Source organism: Cetorhinus maximus, chromosome 14 (genome assembly GCF_964194155.1).
Source record: "Cetorhinus maximus chromosome 14, sCetMax3.hap1.1, whole genome shotgun sequence".
In the NCBI taxonomy this organism is placed as follows: Eukaryota; Metazoa; Chordata; class Chondrichthyes; order Lamniformes; family Cetorhinidae; genus Cetorhinus; species Cetorhinus maximus.
This window is the reverse complement of record NC_135892.1, coordinates 1,878,486-1,898,863: the sequence shown is the minus strand read 5'-3', so window position 1 is coordinate 1,898,863 and position 20,378 is coordinate 1,878,486. Positions and strand designations below refer to the sequence as shown.

The following is a 20,378-nucleotide window of genomic DNA, read 5'->3' as shown; positions in this document are numbered from 1 at the left end:
GACTCGGTGAGCAGAATTTAATGCCCCCTTCCCTGAGGTGAGGTCGGAGGTGAGGGGGGGCGCTGTTTGGTTGGGCAGGAGGGTGTGGGGTGGAGATCCCACCACTTTCCCAACTTGCCCAGATCAAGCTCAAGGTGGGAAGGGTGGAGGGTGGCCTTCCCACCCAGAGGCCGATGAGGCCCTTAAGTATTCGGTTAAGGGCCTCAGCCCACCACCGCTGTATTCACCCAGTGGCAAGCAGGGGACTTGCCAAATGGGGAGGCCATCCAGCAAACACTGTAGGGTTTTCCCGTGGCCTACCTGAGGGGATTCCTCATTGATAGGCACTCTTTGCCCGATCAAGGGACTTGGCATCTGGACAGGGGCTGGGGCGTGATGAGGTGGGGGCCCACTGAAAACCAAACCATGGCCCTTGCTCCTGACCTGCTCTCCAAGACCCCCATTCCACCCACGCTCACTTCTATCCAGGGATCCATGGCCGATCCCTCCTGCAAGCCCGAGTGCAGTGCCGGCAGTGGCCAACACTCCCGGTGGCACTGCCAGTACAGGAAGCTGCTGGCCTCCGATTGACCAGCAGCTCTTGGGAGCAGGATTTCTGCCCTGCTTGGGGTTTAATTTGATGGGAGGCCCCTTGCTATCCAGGCGAGTGCTTGATTACCTCATGGTTATATCGGGCATCCTGAAGGGAAGCAACACGGGGCTCCAGCTGGTTCTCCAACTGGTGGGCGAGACCCCACCCCTTTGCACTCATGAAATACCGCCCAGTGCACCACCCTACTGAGCACAATGTGCTCTGCAATTATGAGTGTGGGAAACCTAAAATAACATACTGCCATTATCTCTCTGAAAATGTAGAAACATGTATCAATTTATTTTTGCCATTTACAATATGCATCAGTTTTTTTATACAGCACATGGATTAAACAGGAAACCAAGCATTCTGTAAAATAAAATATAAACAAAAAAGTTCCAGAGATGTTCAGCTCCACTGCATTGTCGAAACGTCAAATTATCTTCTTGCTGCAGATGGTATTTAACCCCCTGTCTATTCCCAGTTTTTCTGGCTTTTTGCTTCATATTGGTTAATCATCTCTGATATTCTGTAGGTTGGCAGAAATGCTGTTCAGTGGGGTGTGCATGGTGCTGGAAGAAATTTCCTTAAGAGATCTGCATAGAGAGTAAGTGATAAAGCTTGATTGGTCACTGAGAAACTTGACTTAATCAGGATTTAGAGATTAAGCATACTTTGCCTTTGTGACATCTCAAAGCTTTTACAATATTCTCACCAATCTCTTGTGGTATTGCCCATGGGAAGTTTTTTAAATTTACTCACGGGATGTGGGCGGCACAGGCTAGGCCAGCATTTATTGCCCATCCCTAATTGCCCTAGAGAAGGTGGTGGTGAGCCCCCTTCTTGCAGTCTATGTGATGTAGGTACACCCACAGTGCTGTCAGCGGGGAGAGGGAGTTCCAGGATTTTGACCCAGTGACGGTGAAAGAATGGCAAAATGAAGACCGAATGTAATCTTTATGTGAGAGGAGTTTAAAGGGCAGGCTATAATGTGGCTGGGTTATCCAGACAGAATTCAGTCCCCATTTTAAACTTATGCATTCTGCCTTTATTGTTGTATGATACTTATGGCAGCTTGTGAAACAGAGGTGTCGAACTAATTGCAGGTTAGGGCTGTCACTGTAATACAGGCTGAGGAACCCGGCAATGCAAAACTGAGGTGCTACAGCACCACCACTAACAGGAGGGTGCAATTACATTGTGACACCCCTGTGCAGGCAGCTTTCATTATGAACGTGGGCATAAGAATTTATATTTAAAAAGTTTGATACAAAAAGTGCAGTGGACGTAAGTTTTTAATATATTATAGATACACCAATATCACATATGCTGTGTAGATGGCACCATATTTTCAGAAATCACAGGCTAAGGACCATTACAATGCTGACCATTACAATGCTGACATTTCTCACAAATGTGTTAATTTTAGAAGAATGTTAACATTACCTTTTGAGAAGATCAAAATTAGACATTGCCAACAATTTCTACACAAAAAAACATTACTTACTGGGTCATTCTTTGGGGGCAATATAAAATTCTAAGCAACAAATACAAATATTGATGCATAGGACTTATTCAAAGTTAACCTTAATTTTAAAAGCCACCTACTTCAGGAAAAAATAAATATCTGTGGCTGTTTACACTTCGTGACAAAGGAAGAGTTTTCTTTACATTGTATCGGATGTGGCTCGTTTGGGAGAACTGTCATCTCTAAATCATATGATTCCAGGTTCAAGCCCTATTCCAGGTCTTGTGTATAAAACTCAAAGCTGGCACTCCACTGCAGTAATCATGGAGACTGTCAGAGATGCTGTCTCTCAGTTGAGATGTCAAACTGAAGCCCTGTCTGCCTGCTTGAGTGAATGTAAAAGATCCCCAGGCACTCCTTTGAAGAAGAGCAGGGGAGTTATTTATGGGCAATATTTATCCCTCAAAAGACAGATCGCAGTGGAGAACGATTCCTTTTCCACACCACTGGAGACCAGTGCACAAGTGCAGTATTGCCCAGTGTTTGGAGCATGTGCAGCGATGGTGATGGAGAGATGCTTGTTTGTCATATCTGCAGCCGAGTATTAGAAGGGGAGGAATTTACAGAAGTGGAAACTCAAACCAAACTTCACATTAAGGTCTGACAGGGTCACTTGATTCATATCATTAGCCTTTGAATGGGGAAGGAGGAATTTTTGTCTGTTCTGCGTGGGGGAAAAGATTTCAAACATCAGATCTGGTCATTATAACATTGCTGTCTGTGGGAGCTTGCTGTGTGCAAATTGGCTCCTGTGTTTCCTACATTATAACAGTGACTGCATTTCAAAAAGTACTTCATTGGCTCTAAAGTGGCTGGGATGCGGTGTGAAAAGCGCTATATAAATGCAAGTCATTTTTTTTTTGTTTAATTGGAAGAATTGCTGTTGAGTTTATAAAACTGAGAGAGGAATAGACAAGATCACTTTTACACAGTCAGATGAATCGTTTAGGCATTTAGTTCTTTTTGTGATAAAACTCTGGTAGGGAAGTATTTTTGAATTGTTACTTACTGTGTTAACCACTAAGAACATCTTATTTTTAAAAATCCAGTTTTGAGAACTCAATACTGACTCTTACTGGGTCTTATAACAAATAGTCAAGGTCGGAATCTTTTTTCATTTCTGTCCAGGAAAAAGCTGTGCCTCTAGTAAACCATTTAGGTTCTAATTTTAACTATATTTTCTTCACTTTAACCCGTAGGTGAGCAGGTGAGCTACAGGCCATGGGTATCATCTTATAAAGCCTGACCACCTCAACTACTCTACACGTGTACTCTGTACAATCTTGATATGTTCTCCCTCAAGTTACAAAAACCAACAGGCAGGAAAGCATGTCACAAGTGGACAGTTCATAGGTGCATAATAAGACTTGTTTAACATAAGGTACAAAATTGTAACACAGTGCCTTATTCCGAATTCCATTCAAAATGCAAAGGGAAAAATGTCTGTTAACATGTTTGTTTTTGCAGAATTTGAATTACAAACTAAGATCTAATATTTTCCTGGTGTTTCAGGTGGATCCTGACTTTTCCCCTTGACTGCAGGAGGCAAATTTCCTTCAGCCCATGGGTCTGCCTTGGTGTCAAAGCATTGATGGGTGGCAACAGTGCTGTTATGGCTCACTAACTCTATCATTATACTTCTGGTTTTGTGTTAATGCAAAGTGGTTTCAGATGTGCATGAATGCCAAACTGGGAGTACACCTCATCTTATTATGGGCACTGTTACAGTACAGATAATGGTCTCAGAGCAGCAACTCCACATTGCAATGCACCATTCGGAAAACCTGAATTATAGCTACATGCACCTGGAACTTTGCTTTCCAGCCAGATAGGTTTAAATATTAAGAAAGCAAGTTGAAGTGCCATGTTTTCTCCTGAACATAATGCTAACATGTTACATCATTTTTTTTTTGTTTTTGACAATTTTATAGGAATTAACCACACTTCTCCCAATTGTTTTAATATGTATTAAGTCTCCCAACACTTTACTTCATGAAAATTCATAATCCCTCAACAGACCACCTGAACTCTTAAATTATGGTTTTGCACCACCCTACATATGCATGATGCCCATTCAAAACCCAAAGTGAGATTAATATAAACTTATACCTCCTGGCTTCAGAGCTTTTGAAAATCAGATCATCTCTTCACTCCTGAACTACACTTTTGTTTCTGCATCAGTCTGCACAAAAGACAACTTTACACCATCTTATAAAGTCACCGTAAAGGCAAGAACTGTGACACTGTTTCCCACTGACTTACCATAACTGTATTTCGAGGTGGAAGCCAAGTTTAAAAAGTTTCAAAAGTTTTATTGGAAATGTGTTAGTCTGTGATAGGGATCGCATTCCAATCTTTAAAAATGTCGCCAACAGTTTCAGGCTGCTAAGCAGAGAAAGCTCTGTGCGTGTGTTTTAAATGCTCAGCTGCAGAACTCCTGACTGGACTGCAGTGTCAGTAAGCAGTATAACTGCGCACTATCTACTTTACATGGAGTTAAATTGTCTTGCTGGAATGTCTCTGCCTGTGTATCAGAGATAGCTCTCATCCTATATCACACATATGTTTATCTAATGGAGTAGTAGAACATTTACTTCCCAAAGTATAGATTTACCCTATAACTGCAATGTTATAAGTTTATTTTTATTAACATGGCAACTCTATGTTACTTGTTTTGATGATTTTGCAGAGCTATAAAATCTGTTATTTTCAGTTACTTTTTCTTGGAAACTGGTGTTCTATGTATGCATGCATGTATTTTAACCTGTTCCTTTGCTTCATTGTAATCATACATACTTGCCAGCATTTATCAATCTACAACCCGCCAGGGAGAAGATGGCAGACGAGAGCCTAATGATGAGGAGGAAATAATTTAACTTTACCACAGGGAGGAGCACACAAAATGACTGGCCAAGCAATGAAGTGTTTTAATATCATGGGGAGATGTTTCTTGCAGCACAGTACATGGATAAGGCAATGCAGAAGCTGAAACTCATTGCATCTGGTTATGCTATACTGGCCTCTGTGTCTACAATGGAAAGCTGTTCTGTTGAGGGATTATGAATTTTTAAGAAGTAAAGAGTTGGGAGAGATGATAAATATTAAAACAATTGGGAAAATTGTGGTTAATTCATAAAAATATTGTCAAAATAAATGATGTAACATGTTGACCAGAATTTGATCTTCTGTTGGAGTGCTTCCATTCACAGAGACTAGTTGAGAGTAAAGCGCAACATGTCTTTCCTTCTGTTACAATCCCCACAGAGACTGATGACTTTTAAAAGAAATTCAAACTCCCAGTGAATGGCTGAAAGGATCGCATGGACAAGATTTCAAGTTTTAAGACCTTTACTGTAACACAAAAACTAAAAGCAACATTCACTCAATACTATTTCAGTAGGCAACTTACATTCTAAACCATAGAAAAGATCCCCATCTAACATTTAAAATGACCGAAAACCCCCTCCCTGCCCCGCCCCCCCCCTCTATGGTTATACTTTACTCTATCTCTAAAGTAGACAATTTATTCTCTAGGGACTAATACAAAGCGATTATTAGCTCTTTTTTCCCTTTTCCAGCTGAATATTTTCTAATCCCCAAACTGACTTTCATCACATGGGTTACCCTGGAGAACCCTCCCTCTCGCCAAAGTTAGGTGAATCTTCCATTTTCATTTAAACCCTCATGACCTGGGACTCTTCAATCCAAATGTGAGCTCCCACCCACATTTTGTGTGGCGAAGTTTAGAGACTTGCTCCCTCTATCTCTCTACTCTTCCTCTGTCAGATTCTTACAGACCGCCCATGTCTGTGAGGTTCAGTGATATTTAGGAAGACCTGCAACCAATGTGATTCACATGGGCCTTGTATGCAAGTTGAAATGCTAATTAACTATCCTGTTACCCCCAGTCCCACCACATCCAACTCCAGCCTATTTTGGAATTAAATAGCCAGATTATAGTATAACAGTTTACAACACCTGACAGCCCTAACACCTCCCTGAGCCTTGGAGACTAGCAGTCTACCCACCACCAGCAGAGCCGCTCTGGCCATTGTTTATAGGTGTAAATATCTTGCGCCTTCTTCCCAGTAAGATGACCTGGGTTCCCGCTTTAATATTTAACAACAAAGCCACCCAAATTTGTTGTTGGACAGCATTCAGAACATGTTACATGACCCTTTTCATTCTTCCATCTTATCCGAAAGTAAAAAGACAGCCTTGAACCACAACAATCTTATAAACCTAATATTTGTAACAATTCTAAATGTATAATCCTCCACTCATTCCAATGTTCTAACAATATAAAGCACTGGTTACAATCATTATAATTGGTTAAACTAATGTTAACTCTCACAGGTAGCAAAGTAAAAATAATCTCTGCTGCATTTTCCACTGTAGGAAAACAATTGAGTTTCATTACTCATTAGTAAAACCTTCACATAATTTCAACTAATAGGTGCTGGTGTGTACTTCTGCTGTTCCAAAGATGATTCAAATAGGTTAACAAATGTTTCTGATTTTGAATACATTTTTGTACTCCATGATTGGTGGCAGGCTGGGGGATGCAATGTGTGATTAATGGTAAAGTTACAAAAATATCAATGATAAAGTTGGAAAATGAGCCCTGAAACATTTATAATGATCTGAACGGCCAATCTATGCAGTTGCAATGCATTGGCAGACACAAGGACTATATATGATAGAACTACTCAACATGTGGCCTCAGAGTAATATTCTGTTCTCTCACTCTCACCAACATGCTAATGATATCGGATGCCTATTTCAATAATCAGAAACATAAGACTCTATAAAATATGGTCCTAAGGCTGAAATAGAAAATAATCATCAGTGCATACCCCAGTAAAGCAAAACAACAGAGGTCCTTTATTTAAAGATGTAAAGTATGGTCAAGATAAATTATGGCATCACTTTCACCAGTTAAGTGTTACATTATATGTGCAAGGGCCCAATATGTAGAATAGCCAAGGTTAGGAATGAAACTTTAGATTTACATGCTTTTATGCATCATATACTTGCAGAATAACATACCTAATGGGACACATATAGTGCTGAATAAATGTGAGGAAAGATTGATTTTCATAAATTATTGTATATATTCATTTCGATATTTAGTGGCATCCATACAAAATTTTCTTCATCATGATCGTGACTAGTTTTCGCAATTATCTTTTTGGTGAATTTTCTACTCGAGATGAGGCCTCTTTCTGCTTGGGAATGGATAGTCTGTACATCCTGTGTCACAGCCAAGAGCTTTCAATCAAATGTAGCACAGGATAGGTGCAAATAAAACTTAATCTCTCCCAGCAATGTGCCTTAATCCCAACATCCTATTGTGCCAGTATGAGAGCAGTGGTGTGTTGTGGGATCAGGCCTACTGGAACTGAATTAAGATGAACTAAACATTTCAACCCAGCATAAAAGCAAGTCTCATATCTTCCTCCTATATGAACTGATTTAAATCCTGCTATGCTATTCTAGTACATGGTGCACAAGCATTCCAATGTGCCAACAACTGGAAAATAATCAAGGATTTTCAGCAGAAAACAATGAATTTAATATTTGATATTTGGCAATATTTTAAATAACTTTTAATGTTTTCATTAATGCAGCCAGAATGTTTTGCCTCTATGTGCATGGCATAAGCTTTACAATTTTGTTTCTAAACACAGTGGAACTTGCTTCTTGAGGTAATGTTCAATGCCAGGTAGGTAAAACCAGGAGCCTTTACCTAGTTAACAAACTTTTCATGAGCATTAGAGCACACTACTGTGAGACAATCTAAATCTTTCTCAAACCAACATCAACTTATATTTATATAGCACCTTTTGGATAATAAAACATCCCAAGGTGCTTCACGGGAGCATTATTTTTTTTTTAAATGTGACACTAAACCACACAAGGAGGTCAGATGACCGAAAGCACAATCAACGAGGTAGGTTTTAAGGAGTATTTGAAAGGAGAAAAGTGAGGTAGAGAGGCAGAGAGGTTTAGGGAGGACATTCCAGAGCTTAAAGCCTAGGCAACTGAAGGCACAGCCACCAACAGTGGACCAATTAAAATTGGGGATGCTCACCAGGCCAGAATTAGAGGAGTGCAGATTTCTCAGGGGGTTGCGGAGTTGGATAGATTACAAAGACAGGGAAGGGCGAGGCCATGGAGGGATTTGAAAACAAGGATGAGAATTTAAAATCAAGAATTATTCACTTGAATAAAACATTCCACAACAAATTTTAGACAGAACAAGGTAGAATGCAGAACTCCCCAAATATTACCCCTGATAGCATAACTGAACCTCATTTCCCAGCTGATTATTTTTCCACTTTCCAACTTGGTTCCCTAAGTGAGAATACCAATTGCAACCTGCTTTATACTTTCAGTTCGCATACACCAGACAACAAGCAGCTGCCACCCAGGCATATTTCATCCAGGACCCAGAGCCGTACTTGATTTGCAAGTCCGCCCAGAAGCGCCCGATCTTCCTGCAACACCCCTTTCCAACCTCTTTAAATGAAGGTTAACAATTGCAGGAAAAAAAAACAAGGTTGTCATTATTTCTGATTAACCCTTCGCCCAAAGCAGCGCCAGGTGTCATCATAACTGGCATTTTGCCGAGTGAGATAAGTTAAAGTATCCCTCGGTTAAACGGCTATCACGTATTATTCAGACAGTATGTATATTTTTACAGAGAAGGCGCTTTGTCATGAATGATACCGAAATCCTTCCGTTCACCTATTATTGAATTCTCATAACGCTGACGCCACACGAGCAACCTAAATGTTTTGCTGCCACTAAACCGAAAAGCGCTAATCCTATTGCCCGAAGAGCAATCCATGGTTTACCCTTCTTCACCGTTCGGCAATGTTTATTTACGATCTAGAGACTCCCTCCGTCTCTCTCGCCAATGCGAATTAGAAGTTTGGGTGACGAGCGTGTGCATGCTCCATTGCGTTGGAAAGTTATACAGAAATCTGTTAAAAGCTCCTAACAGCGTGGCGTTCCTCTGGTGTTGGAAGAAGCGTTATATACAATGTTTTATTTACCAGCGGCGCGAGAATTAAATCCCAATCGGTTTGAGAGTCTGTCACTAATATGAAACAGTTTGTCCTTGGCGATGAACTGCACTTATATCAACAATTACAGACTTATCAGAATATGCCTCTTAAAGGGGAAAACAGCAACATAGTTATACAGCACAGAAACAGGCCCTTCGGCCCATCGTGTCCATGCCGGCCATCAAGCACCTATCTAGTCTAATCCCATTTTCCAGCATTTGGCCCCTAGCCCTGTGTGCTATGGCGTTTCAAGTGCTCATCTAAATGCTCCTTAAATGTTGTGAGGGTTCCTGCCTCTACCAGCCCCTCAGGCAGTGTGTTCCAGCTTCCAACCACCCTCTGGGTGAAAAAATGTTTCCCTCAAATCCCCTCTAAACCTCCTGCCCCTTACCTTAAATCTATACCCGCTGGTTATTGACACCTCCGCTGAGGGGAAAAAAATTCTTCCTATCTACCCTGCAAAGTCCACTAAACGATTTAACTGTAGTTTGAATTGGTTATCCTTAAAGGAGATTTTTTTTAAACTGGATAAAATGAGTTATGAATAACATGCCAGGCGAGAGCGATCCGATAACATGTGCAAGAAATTACCATGTTACGCCAAAGCTTATGGAACTCTTGCCCAGTGAATCACTGTGGCCAGGCGCTGGATATTCGCGGACATTCTGTCACTTTTTTTTTTCAAATCATGCAGATGATATTTCGTTGCAGGAGATTTATTTTTCCTGCTGTTTATCGTGCAATTGCAAACTCCAATAACCTATCAATTGCTGGCAGGTTAAACATGAGCTTTCCGATATTGTGATCAATCACAATGCGGTATCCACAGCAAGACCGCAAAATGCCTCAGGACAAATGTCTGCAATGGTCCGGTCATACCGGCGTTGACATTTTTGAAAGATATTTGAAATTTAGGTTTTCGAAAGGTAAAGATCGATCGTAAACAATACTATAGGGCTGCATTAACTCTTAAATAGCAACCATTGCAATTATATTTTTGGTTGAGAATACTTAGCAATTTGAAGATAAAACCGATGTAAAACAGGGAGCTCGAACACGCGATACTGCCAAAAACAAATTATAACTGATGGCATCACTTCACCCCAATTGAGTGTTCATTGTGCCAGGAGTCCAGCATGTAAAATGGCCCAGGTATGGACTAATCATATTTCAACTTTAAAAACAAACTGAGGCTTCGTGAAAAAAAGTTTAGGTGCGGATTTAGATTGAGTTCCAATCATTCCGAACACAGCAATATGCGGTTCCTGGCAGGACGCTCGGTGTTTTGCCACATCCCCAGTCCGCCATTTAGCGACAAGTAAAAATTCAGCGCAGACATAAAATCGTGTCACCTTCTCGCTGAAAGACCTTGACATTTGTATAATTCGAAATAAATTGTAATCAAAATATATGGATTACTACGGTCAGAAATCATCTTTCTAGAGAGCCGAGCCAATATATTTTTAATTTGTAATAAATTTCAGGATGGAACTGAATTGAGCACTGCAGTGCCCATGCATTTAACTTATAAATGGGACTTAATTGTCGCTTGTGTTTCAATACTGCCGCTACTTCAGTCAGTAGAAAAGCGTTTTAACTTGAATTAGCTAAGGGAGAATAAAGTAGGTGAATGAGGGGAAGGCTGCTTCGCAAAAAATACTATTTAGAGGAAGTACTTTTGATGGCAATTCAGTAATTGGGCTGATATCGTACAATGCTCGCCTGATCTTCCAAATGGTAGCTGCACAGCGGCAAAAGGCACACGAGAGGGTGTGATTCACTCCAGGCACTTCCAGCCGTCTGGTTTATCGTTGTTTTATTTCAACATAAATGCATATTTTAAATTCAAAATATAAAAATATAAAATAAGACCGCGAGGGCAAAATATTCTTACATTTACAGTCTCGGATATACATCAAAATGTTCACAATTAGTTCACATCGTCTGCGGCGCACACCGTTTTATTCATGCGTTAGCCAAGTGTCTGGGTCCATGAAGCTATATACAAATACATTACACATAACTAAGGAGCATTTCCATTATCTGCAAAGTTATGAAGAACATCCAGTCTATGGGCGAAGCCTGCATTAATGAACAGAAGATCGGAATTTTTTTTTAAATTATATTATGGCTTATATTCCTATCAGCTACATACAAATATGATTTTCCAACATTTTACAGATATATGAAACGAAATCAAAACAGCCACCAAACACCATGTTCGAACTGAAGAAATAACAGGCCCTGGACGCAGGAGATATAAACTACTTTGTTTACATTCACCTCACTGCATTTCTGTTCCAAATATCTTTCCCCTCGACACCCCCCCTCCCCCTTTCACGACAGATATATTCTGAAAAAAGGACTGTGGTTTCGCTGTACTCTGATATTATTTTTTTTAATTATTACTCGTCTTTAAACCCAAACGTAAAAAAAACAGCAGGCCATTTTCAGTTCCTGCAAAAGTGTGTTTCATTCGATCAGGTTCTCTGGAGCCTTTCGTTTTGGTTGTGTCCTGTTACCGGCGGGGATTTTATGTGCTGGAGGCTGGGATTGAGAGGCCGAGCGGGCTGCTGAGAGCTTCGGGGAGCTTGTTAGCGGGACTCCCGGCTTTCCTGTCTGTTGCTGAAACACAAGCAAGGAGAGAGAGAGAGGGAGGGAGGGGGAGAGAGAGAGGGAGAGAGGGAGGGAGGGAGGGAGGGGAGAGAGGGATAAAAAAGGTCTTGAGAAAACAGACGAGCGAATTCTTAGCTTAAATCGTGCTTTCTTTTAGCATTGAATGAAAGCGGCAGATATATCCATTTGCCACCACGGAGCTGTCACAACGATGACCAAACAGTTCATTAGGGGAACACATAAAAGATCCCATTTAACCAGTGTTTCCGGGAAAGATTCGCCCTGACACCTTTATGGTCGCAATAAACACCGTTCACGTGAATATATTCCAAACGATGGAGCCCCCAATTCGTTTGTTTTGGGACATTTAACGGGATCAGAGTTGAGAATACTATCCTCAGGACAATGACTGGAACAAACTGGGGAACCCTTTACCCAGACGAAATGCATCGGAAATGGAATTAGGAGCTTCAACCTCAACCGATAATGAACTTTAACCGACAAGTCGCCATTCCGTTGGGAATGCTTTTTTTTAAAAAAAATATGGTCCAAAACACCGTTTACAAACTTCACGTGCAAAGGCTGCAAAATGCCGGGCATCTCGATAAGGAGAGAAGCGGATGCCTCCAGCAGCCGAGTCGGCATCGGAAAGAATATCCAACGCCTCACGTTTAATGCGAAACCTTTCATCAAAAATCCAAGCGTCTCCTCCACCGACATATTAACCCTGTCTCTGGGGATACTAATCTGTGTGTGTTCTCAGCATTTTCGTTTTCAACTTAACTGACCTAAATACACAGCACAGGAGTGGAGACAAAAGGAGAACATTTTTTTTGGGGGGGGTGCAAGTAAAGCAATATCGAAAATATCTCCCCTTATCAACCTCATTGAAGCGACCGATTGGCTTGTAATTGGTCATTGGGATGTGGAGATGTCAAAGGGGCGAGTCAGAATTTAATGTCATCGCGTTACACTAACTATAAGGGGTTCTAAGTCTTTGATTACTGCAGTGGGCCCTGTACCTGGCTAAAATTAGCATCTACAAACGCCAGAAGGTGAAAGCGATTCCAGATTCGATTGAACGGGGTTGTGTGGGCGGTGGGGGGTTCCTAATAGTATCAATGTGCTAATTAGCACCGTGTCATTACTGACAATTTAAGGTCATTAGTAAAAGAAGCAAAAACAATATGAGAGAGAGAGAGGGAGGTGGGAAAAAAACTTCGGCACAGCGAGTGATTAGGGTGTGGAAGTCACTGCCTGACAGTGTTGGTGGAGGGTGGAGGGAGGTTTATTCCAGGCCTTGAAGCGGGAATTAGATAATTACTTGAAAAAGAGACAATCCGGGCAGGGGCTGCGGGGAGAAGGCAGGAGAATGGGCACTGGGTGGAAATGCTCCCTCGGAGAGCCGGCTGCCCACACGAGGGGCCGAGTGGCCTCCTCCCACGCCAGCGCCACGGCCCATTCCGTGATCATGTCGCGAAGGCAGGGCCCTCTCGGGAATGGCCTGGCGTTCAACCCCCATCAAATAGGCGCGCAGAGAAAGATAGTTCAATTCCCCGGGTTTCACGCCAAGGGGTTTTGTTGTAAATTGCATACATTTAGAAAACAAGGAGGTGGTCGTGTGAAACAGGACAGGTGCCCGCTGACTCGCCATCACCTTTAGTGCAGGTCCTTTGAAAGCACAGAAACAACACAGGGTTAGAGCGTTAAATGGGATCAGGCCCCAGTGTATGAAACGAAAGGGGATGGGGGTGGTGAGGCCCGATATCACTGAGTGTATTTGCGTGCCCAAGGATCTCTTGACAGATCGCATTGATTCGGGGTTTTTTTTTATTAGCCCCAGGTTGTCACAAAACTCAGATTCCTCACAATAAGCCGGTGGAACAATTCGGATTTAAAACGTCTCCCGCAAGGGCTGACTACATCCTCCCGAGCTCTGTGCAAAATCTCAATGGGACCCGCCGATGAGGGAAGGATAATACGTCTCTTCCCAGATCAAGTGGAAATAATAGAAATACCACCGCAAAATATCGATCACCCCCCCAAAACCCACGTGCTCTTTAAGAGGAAAAAAATGTCACCCGAGGAATCAGCGTAAATAAAAAGCAAAAAATATATATACAGCGGATGCTGGAAATCTGAAATAAAAACAGAAAATGCTGGGAAAACTCAGCAGGTCTGGTAGCATCTGTGGAGAGAGAAACAGAATTAACGTTTCCAGTCTGCTCAGAGCTCTGAAGAAGAGCCTTACCGACCCGAAGCGTTAACTCTGTTTCTTTCTCCACCGATGCTGCCAGACCTGCTGAGTTTTTCCAGCATTTTCTGCTGGTTTTTTAAATTTAATTAACGGTAGGTTTCACGTTATTGGCACACTGGCTAGCTTACACTCATATCCATATTCACACACCTTTGGTGAAGCTACGAACTACTGCAATGCAAAAATTAAGGCAAATCTGAACCCAGCAGTAAATATAAACATTTGCAACATATATTGTTTCATCGTCAACATTTTATCACCAGCTTTGGGCCAAACCACGTTGCTTCCAAATTCAAGCAAAAGTAACTTTGCATAGATATTATAACTTCAAATTGCAATTCGGGGATGCATTTCCCATAAAGTTAAGCCTTACTCTGCCGTTAAAATCCCCCCCTTTTAGCATGCGATATTATTGTACTTAATTTGGCAGCTCCGACACTGAGTGTAAACGCCGGGATCGGTTTTTGATCTGTCATTAGAAGCAGTTAACTGGTTTGTGAAACCGATAGGGGCTGCACTAAAATCGCCGGCAGTTGCCCTTACACCTAAGATAAAAGCAAAGTACTGAGGATGCCGGAAATCTGAAATAAAATCAGAAAATGCTGGGAAAACTCAGCAGGTCTTGACAGCATCTGTGGAGAGAGAGAGAGAGAGACAGAGTTGACGTTTCGAGTCCGAATGGGACTCGAAACGTTAACCCTGTTTCTCAGGTCTTTACATATAATATTGGTTGAGATAAAAAATAGTGGATTTGATACCGTGAAATGCCTACTGTCTTGTGTGTCGGTTTTATCATTGAATCGGCCCGCGTTAACTCATAGTCCTCTCCAATAACAGCCATTAGCATTTTAGCAACACAGGCGTTGAATCCTCCAACGCAAGCAACAATTATCCGATTGCCATGTGTATTTGCAAGTGCCAGAGCCGAGTCTTGCTTGTGTCAGAGCCCGAAGTGAAGCCGGGGAATCTAAATCGCAAGAGGGTCTGTGATAAGAGAGAAAATGCTGCTGAATAAATGAAGCACCCCCTCGCCTCAGATAATTCAAGCAGTTTTTCAAGCTTTTCAGCTTGGCGGACACGCGGGTTCCGGCTTCTCGCCTCTGCTCACTGAGCCCGCAAATGTCAAATACCCAAAAGGTGATTGTTTGGCAGTGTCACTCGCTGGGTGTCGGGATTGGAGCTATTGTACCGTGCATGGCATGTCGGTATAATAAAAAGAGAGAATCTGTCATTGGGAATGAAGTGCATGAAGTATTGAATGAGGTAAATGCGACAAAACTTAAATATATTATTTTAAATCAGGCAGAGCTAGGGGCACTAAGTATAAACTGGTGAAAATACATTTACAAAGCCCAGGATAACTTTTGCAGCAAAGGGTAGGAATACTTGAAATAAGCTGTACTCAGGCACGGCCATACATTCGGGGGCTTTCCGGTCAGTGGGAAATGAGGGGAGGGCAGTTTAATTACTAGAAGGGCGGCCTTGCTGCGCTGGATGACCATTTTCGTTACTTATACTCTTGTCAGCAGAAGCTTTCGCTTAGACTCTACTTTCCAAAGCCACTGACCGCCATCTTTTATTCAGCCCAGAACCAATAACTCGATCACACTCGGCGTGTCGTAGCTGAAATATTGTCCAGCCAGCTGTGAAACTGGGAGTCCTGATTTCGAGGCGTGTAGGATAAAGCTTGCATTTTAACCATTAATAGCGACGTTACTTTTATCTTTACTGTTTAACCATGTTACCTTTCGTCAGCATCCGAAGAAAATCCAGGCATTGTTACCCAGTTTGGATGCAATAATAAAGGTTTATATTACAGCTTAAGTTACAATTACGTCTAGTCACACGCCTCTCCACGATTGGCCTTTAGCAGTAACCGCTGAGTAACGTCTGGTTTACAATATGATACAGATCAATATGAAAACTTATTAATCAGTAATGCACACCTTGTCATTTTCAGCTGATATACTGCGTGACCATCCAACATCAACCCACAGTAACACAGCTCCTTATAGGCTACTTCTGCGCACCGTATGCAAAGATGGTTCTGGCTCTGGAATGAAACAAACAGCAGCTTTTTTTGGAAAATATAATTGCCTTTAGATTGTAACCGCTCCAAGAGCAATAACAACATTCCCAGAGCAGAGCGAATGCAAAAAACGCAAAGCAGCAAAACCGCCGCCCCTAAAAACGCGGTCCTCCTGACTAACAAAAAAGGGCATTTTTTTTTAAAAAAAAACTTCAAAAGGGAATATATGAAAAAATGTACTTTGAAATCCATTCCGGCACTGAAGCTCCACAATTTCTATTTCCTGTCACTAATGGGCGCTTTGTCAATGGGCCATTTTATGCCGCTTTTTCCTCGCGAATATTTGCCCTGATATCCCACAAATAATCCCATATCATGTTGATATGAAGCTGGATTATTACACTTCTTACCTGCGAAATGATCTACCGCAATTAACAACTCATTTTGTTGTTTTTTTTTTCAATCAGCTACTTTTGTTTCATTCCAAACTGTAATGGGAACACCGTGACTTTGCTGCCCAGTGTTCTGAGGTAATGGGCCGTGGCCCTCAAAAGGAGAAAAAAGCGATTTACCTTCTCTGGCTGAGAGGTGTTTGAAGGGCATCGGGGCGTGGATATCTCCGCCGTGCATGGGAATTCCTGGCCCAGAGTGAGAGAGACTGCTGCTCTGGGACTGCCAGGGGTGGCCAGTCATGTAGCCGGCTCCTGGGCCACTGTACACTCCATAACTCGGCACCTGGTTCGACGAGGGATAAGGGCCAACAGCGCAGGCGGGGACAAAACTGCTCACAGCAGGCAGCACCGACGGAGGCTGGAATGCAACAACACCAATTGGCTTTACTTTTTAGCTGCTACCATTGGAGCGAGGGACACACAGAGAGTAGGAAGACATCATTCATTATATGAAAACATGTTCAGAGGGGGTTAGGTCAGTACCTGGGGGTATTTCAGATCCGGGTCGATCGCCTGTTTTTCTATCCCGTTGACACTCTGATTGGAGGAGAAAGCTGCCCGATTGACATTATTCCAGTCTTCCACTTTAGTTTGATATGCTGCAGCCTCGGCTCCGCCATGAGCAGCTAAAACACATATTTAAAACAAAATCATGGCCTATGAACACCATTCGGATAGTCAATGCAAAGTTTAACAGAAGCCCTTTTCAGTTGTGCTTTCATTTCACCTGCTTTTAAGTGTGCAAATGTTAACGAGAAACCCTTGTCCTTGCTACAACATTACTCTCTACATAGGGTTTCTTTCGAAATGAATTTTAACGACAATTTTCATCTCTAAAACGGGTTAAATTCTTTGATAGCAATATTCGTGTTGCTCGGGCCTTTTTTCCCCCCCTTATATGTACGTAGGGCAATCTTTAAAAAAAATAATCCTATCTCTGTGATTTTTCGGATTGCTTCGCTCGTCCAAAACGCCTGGAATACAGGGGCCTAGTATAAATAAATCTGACTTTATAAATCACCTCTCTGGGTCAAAGCAAATAGCAAAGAAAGGGTTCGCTCAAGTTCCGCCAACGCTGCACAGGGAGTCGGGTCCAGAGCTGTCAAAATTCCAGGGGCTTTGTTGCCCCAGAGATCCACAACTTAGCGACACAAACTGTGTTGTCCGTGTGTTTTAATACACGTTCCTCATTCTCAATGCCTGTGCCCCCATCGCCCCCCACCCCCACTCACACACACATAAAAAAAACAAAAGTCAGGAGATTTCAACAAGTTTGAAATTAACAACAACAAAAAAGAATTGCGAGAAACTTGCAGATAGGGGACGTGAACTAAAGGAGGCAGGGACACGGGCTCAGGTACAGGTTAGGCCGCAAAGCCGCTAAAGTGGAGAGGGGAGACGTTAGGACTTTATTGTTTAATGTTAGCGGGGCAAATGTTATCCATAAACAACACCAGGTAACGAGGACTGATCTGTGCTCTCAGCGCACTCGCTGAGAAGGTTAATAAAGGGGCCGGGGAAGATACCTGGAAGGAGCACTGACTGCCATAAGCCAATTCAGATATTAAGGCTTTGAAATGGCGTGGCCTGTTCCCTCGGCATTGTCAATGGGTAATACATCTGCCAGGTGCCCTTTAGTAAATATCTTTGATATCGTGCTCATTTTGTGATACATCTGCAGCTTTATTTATAGCCGAGGAGACACATAATAAAACGAACGAGTACAAATACGGAAGGGTCCAGGAGAGAAGGTTTTTTTTTTGGATGTGATTATCTGCAATTTTCTTTTAAATACGTGACCTCGATCATTTTTTTGTTTCCCGAAACGCCTGACTAGTGATTCTCAACGTGTATTTTCAAAAGGAAAACTTAACAAGGTGGGTTTAAAAAGGGGGACGGGTGGTGGAGGGTGAGGGTAGTGCCCACTAACCTGCCTGTTCGACGATGCTCCTAAGCCCCAGGATGTTGCTGACCGAGTGAGCGGACGGCCAGGTCCGGTGGATGCCGACGTGTCCCGTAACCCCCGGCACCGGGACGCCGGTGGCGCTGCCCATCTTGGCGGCCGCCGAGGACATGTGGTTGGGGTAGGAATACTGGTAGATGGGGTTGTAGGGCAGCGTGGGCTGGGGCGGCAGCTGCTTGTTGGTCTCGTAGTGCCCCGTGTGCGACAGGTTACCGATCTTGTTCCGCAGGATCCGGCTGATGGAGCTGACCGAGGGTACATTGTATTTGTCACAAACGGCGTCGGCGAGGAGCCTGTCCCGAATCTCCCAGGCGAAGATGCCGGGGTCGCCCTGCTTGTATTCCCTGATGTACTTCACCACGGTGGGGGTAGTGACCCGGGGCTTGCTGCCTCCGATAGCCCCCGGTAAGATGGAGCCCGTCTCGTTGTAGCGGGCCAGGATTTTGCTCACGCAGCCGTGTGACACCCGGAGCTGCCGGCTTATGTCGCACGGTCGAATCCCCAGTTGAGCCAGTTCCACTATCCTCAGCCTGATGGCGTTGGGAAGCGGTCGACCGTTCACGAATACGCCTCCCAGCTGATTGACCTCCCCGTAAGTCTGATCTACAAGGGAGACGGTGGGTGGGTGGGAAGAGGGGAGGTTGGGGTGGGGGGGTGGTGGTGGGGGAGAGAGAGAAATGGAAAGAGGCAATAGTGAGAATCATCCCTCAAAGCAAAATAAGATGCGAATAAAGACAAAAATCAAACAGCTGTCTAAACACAGCATTTCCCACAAACTTCAGGAGTTAATGGAAATAACCGTCGGTATCCAACACAAATACATGCACATCTTAAAAAATATAAAAATCCTGCATTTTGGACACGGGTGTTCCATTATTATCAATGCTCCTTTCATCGTGTTTTAGTTTTCTATTTCTCACCAGGATAATCCATTATATTTACGGCTGCCGCACTGTAAAACTGAACCGGATCTTCCGAGTTTACGATCTTTCTGAATTAAGCATCGGGCACGTTTCTCTCTGTCTATAATTTCAGCCTTCTCCCGGTAGTTTCCCAGCATCTTACCTCCACCCCCACCCCACCCCCCTCCCCCCCAGAAATCTCGTTATGAAGCACACAACCGTGTTCTGACGCCCCATCACATACAAGCCTGCTAATTTCACCCCAAAAAAAAAATAAACCTCTGGAGAATGCGCCCCTTTAAGTCTAACCAGCCAGCGGTGGACGGCCGGTTTGGGGAGATTTCATTCCTGCTCTGATCCCTCACGTTAGGCAGGCGTGTGGATCACGCTTTATTCCTGTTATCAAACTCACGCCGCTGTAGCAAATCCAAAGCGAAAAAAAAAGAGGAATCCATGCTTACCCATTGCCCAACGAAGCGGGAGCGTTTCAGCAATTTTTACCCCCTCTTTTCTTCGTTTTTAAAAAGAAAAACAAACTGCCCCTTGCAGTAGCTGGCAGTACTCCTTCTCGATACAATTCGGACCGATGCTGGTAGAAAGGAGCAGACCCCGGCCGCACACACACACACACACACACACAGGAGAATTCCTTCCGCGCCCCTCACTGAGTGCTGCAGGAGTTGTGTGGGACGGGGAGGAGGGGGTGGTTGCTGGGATGGTGGGGGGTTTGGGGTGGGGGGGGGTTGAGAATAATATTCAGACGGCACTGCGAGAAAAGCCGAAGGTGATCTTCATCCGATTAGGGCAAATTTGTATATCCTAGAGGCTGTAGTGAGTCCAGATCAATTTTACGCGTTTCTCCACGTCAACTTTGATGATCACGCTGCGAAGCTCTCATTAGTCTGTCGCTGGCTCCCTCCTCTTCCCATTGGCTCTCCCGAAGCAGAACTTATTAATTCCGCTCTCAGACTTTCCGCCTTTTTGGCA

The 20,378-nt window shown here is 43.3% G+C and overlaps 1 protein-coding gene across 2 annotated transcripts; it reads right to left on the bottom strand.

Moving 5' to 3' along the window:
- Positions 1–1,001: 1,001 nt before the first annotated feature.
- LOC144690064 (paired box protein Pax-1-like) lies at positions 1,002–19,968 on the bottom strand. Of its 2 annotated transcripts, none has more exons than XM_078557574.1 (5): positions 19,853–19,968; positions 18,457–19,092; positions 17,010–17,152; positions 16,647–16,884; positions 1,002–1,167 (listed from the first exon to the last, which is right to left on the bottom strand). In XM_078557574.1, the coding sequence occupies exons 1-5, from the start codon at positions 19,854–19,856 to the stop codon at positions 1,124–1,126; spliced, it is 1,065 nt and encodes a 354-aa protein (XP_078413700.1). In that variant the 5' UTR covers positions 19,857–19,968; the 3' UTR covers positions 1,002–1,123. The 2 variants fall into 2 exon arrangements, with proteins under 2 accessions (XP_078413700.1, XP_078413698.1); XM_078557572.1 differs by lacking the exon at positions 1,002–1,167 and adding an exon at positions 11,672–11,797.
- Between the last annotated feature and the right edge of the window lie 410 nt (positions 19,969–20,378).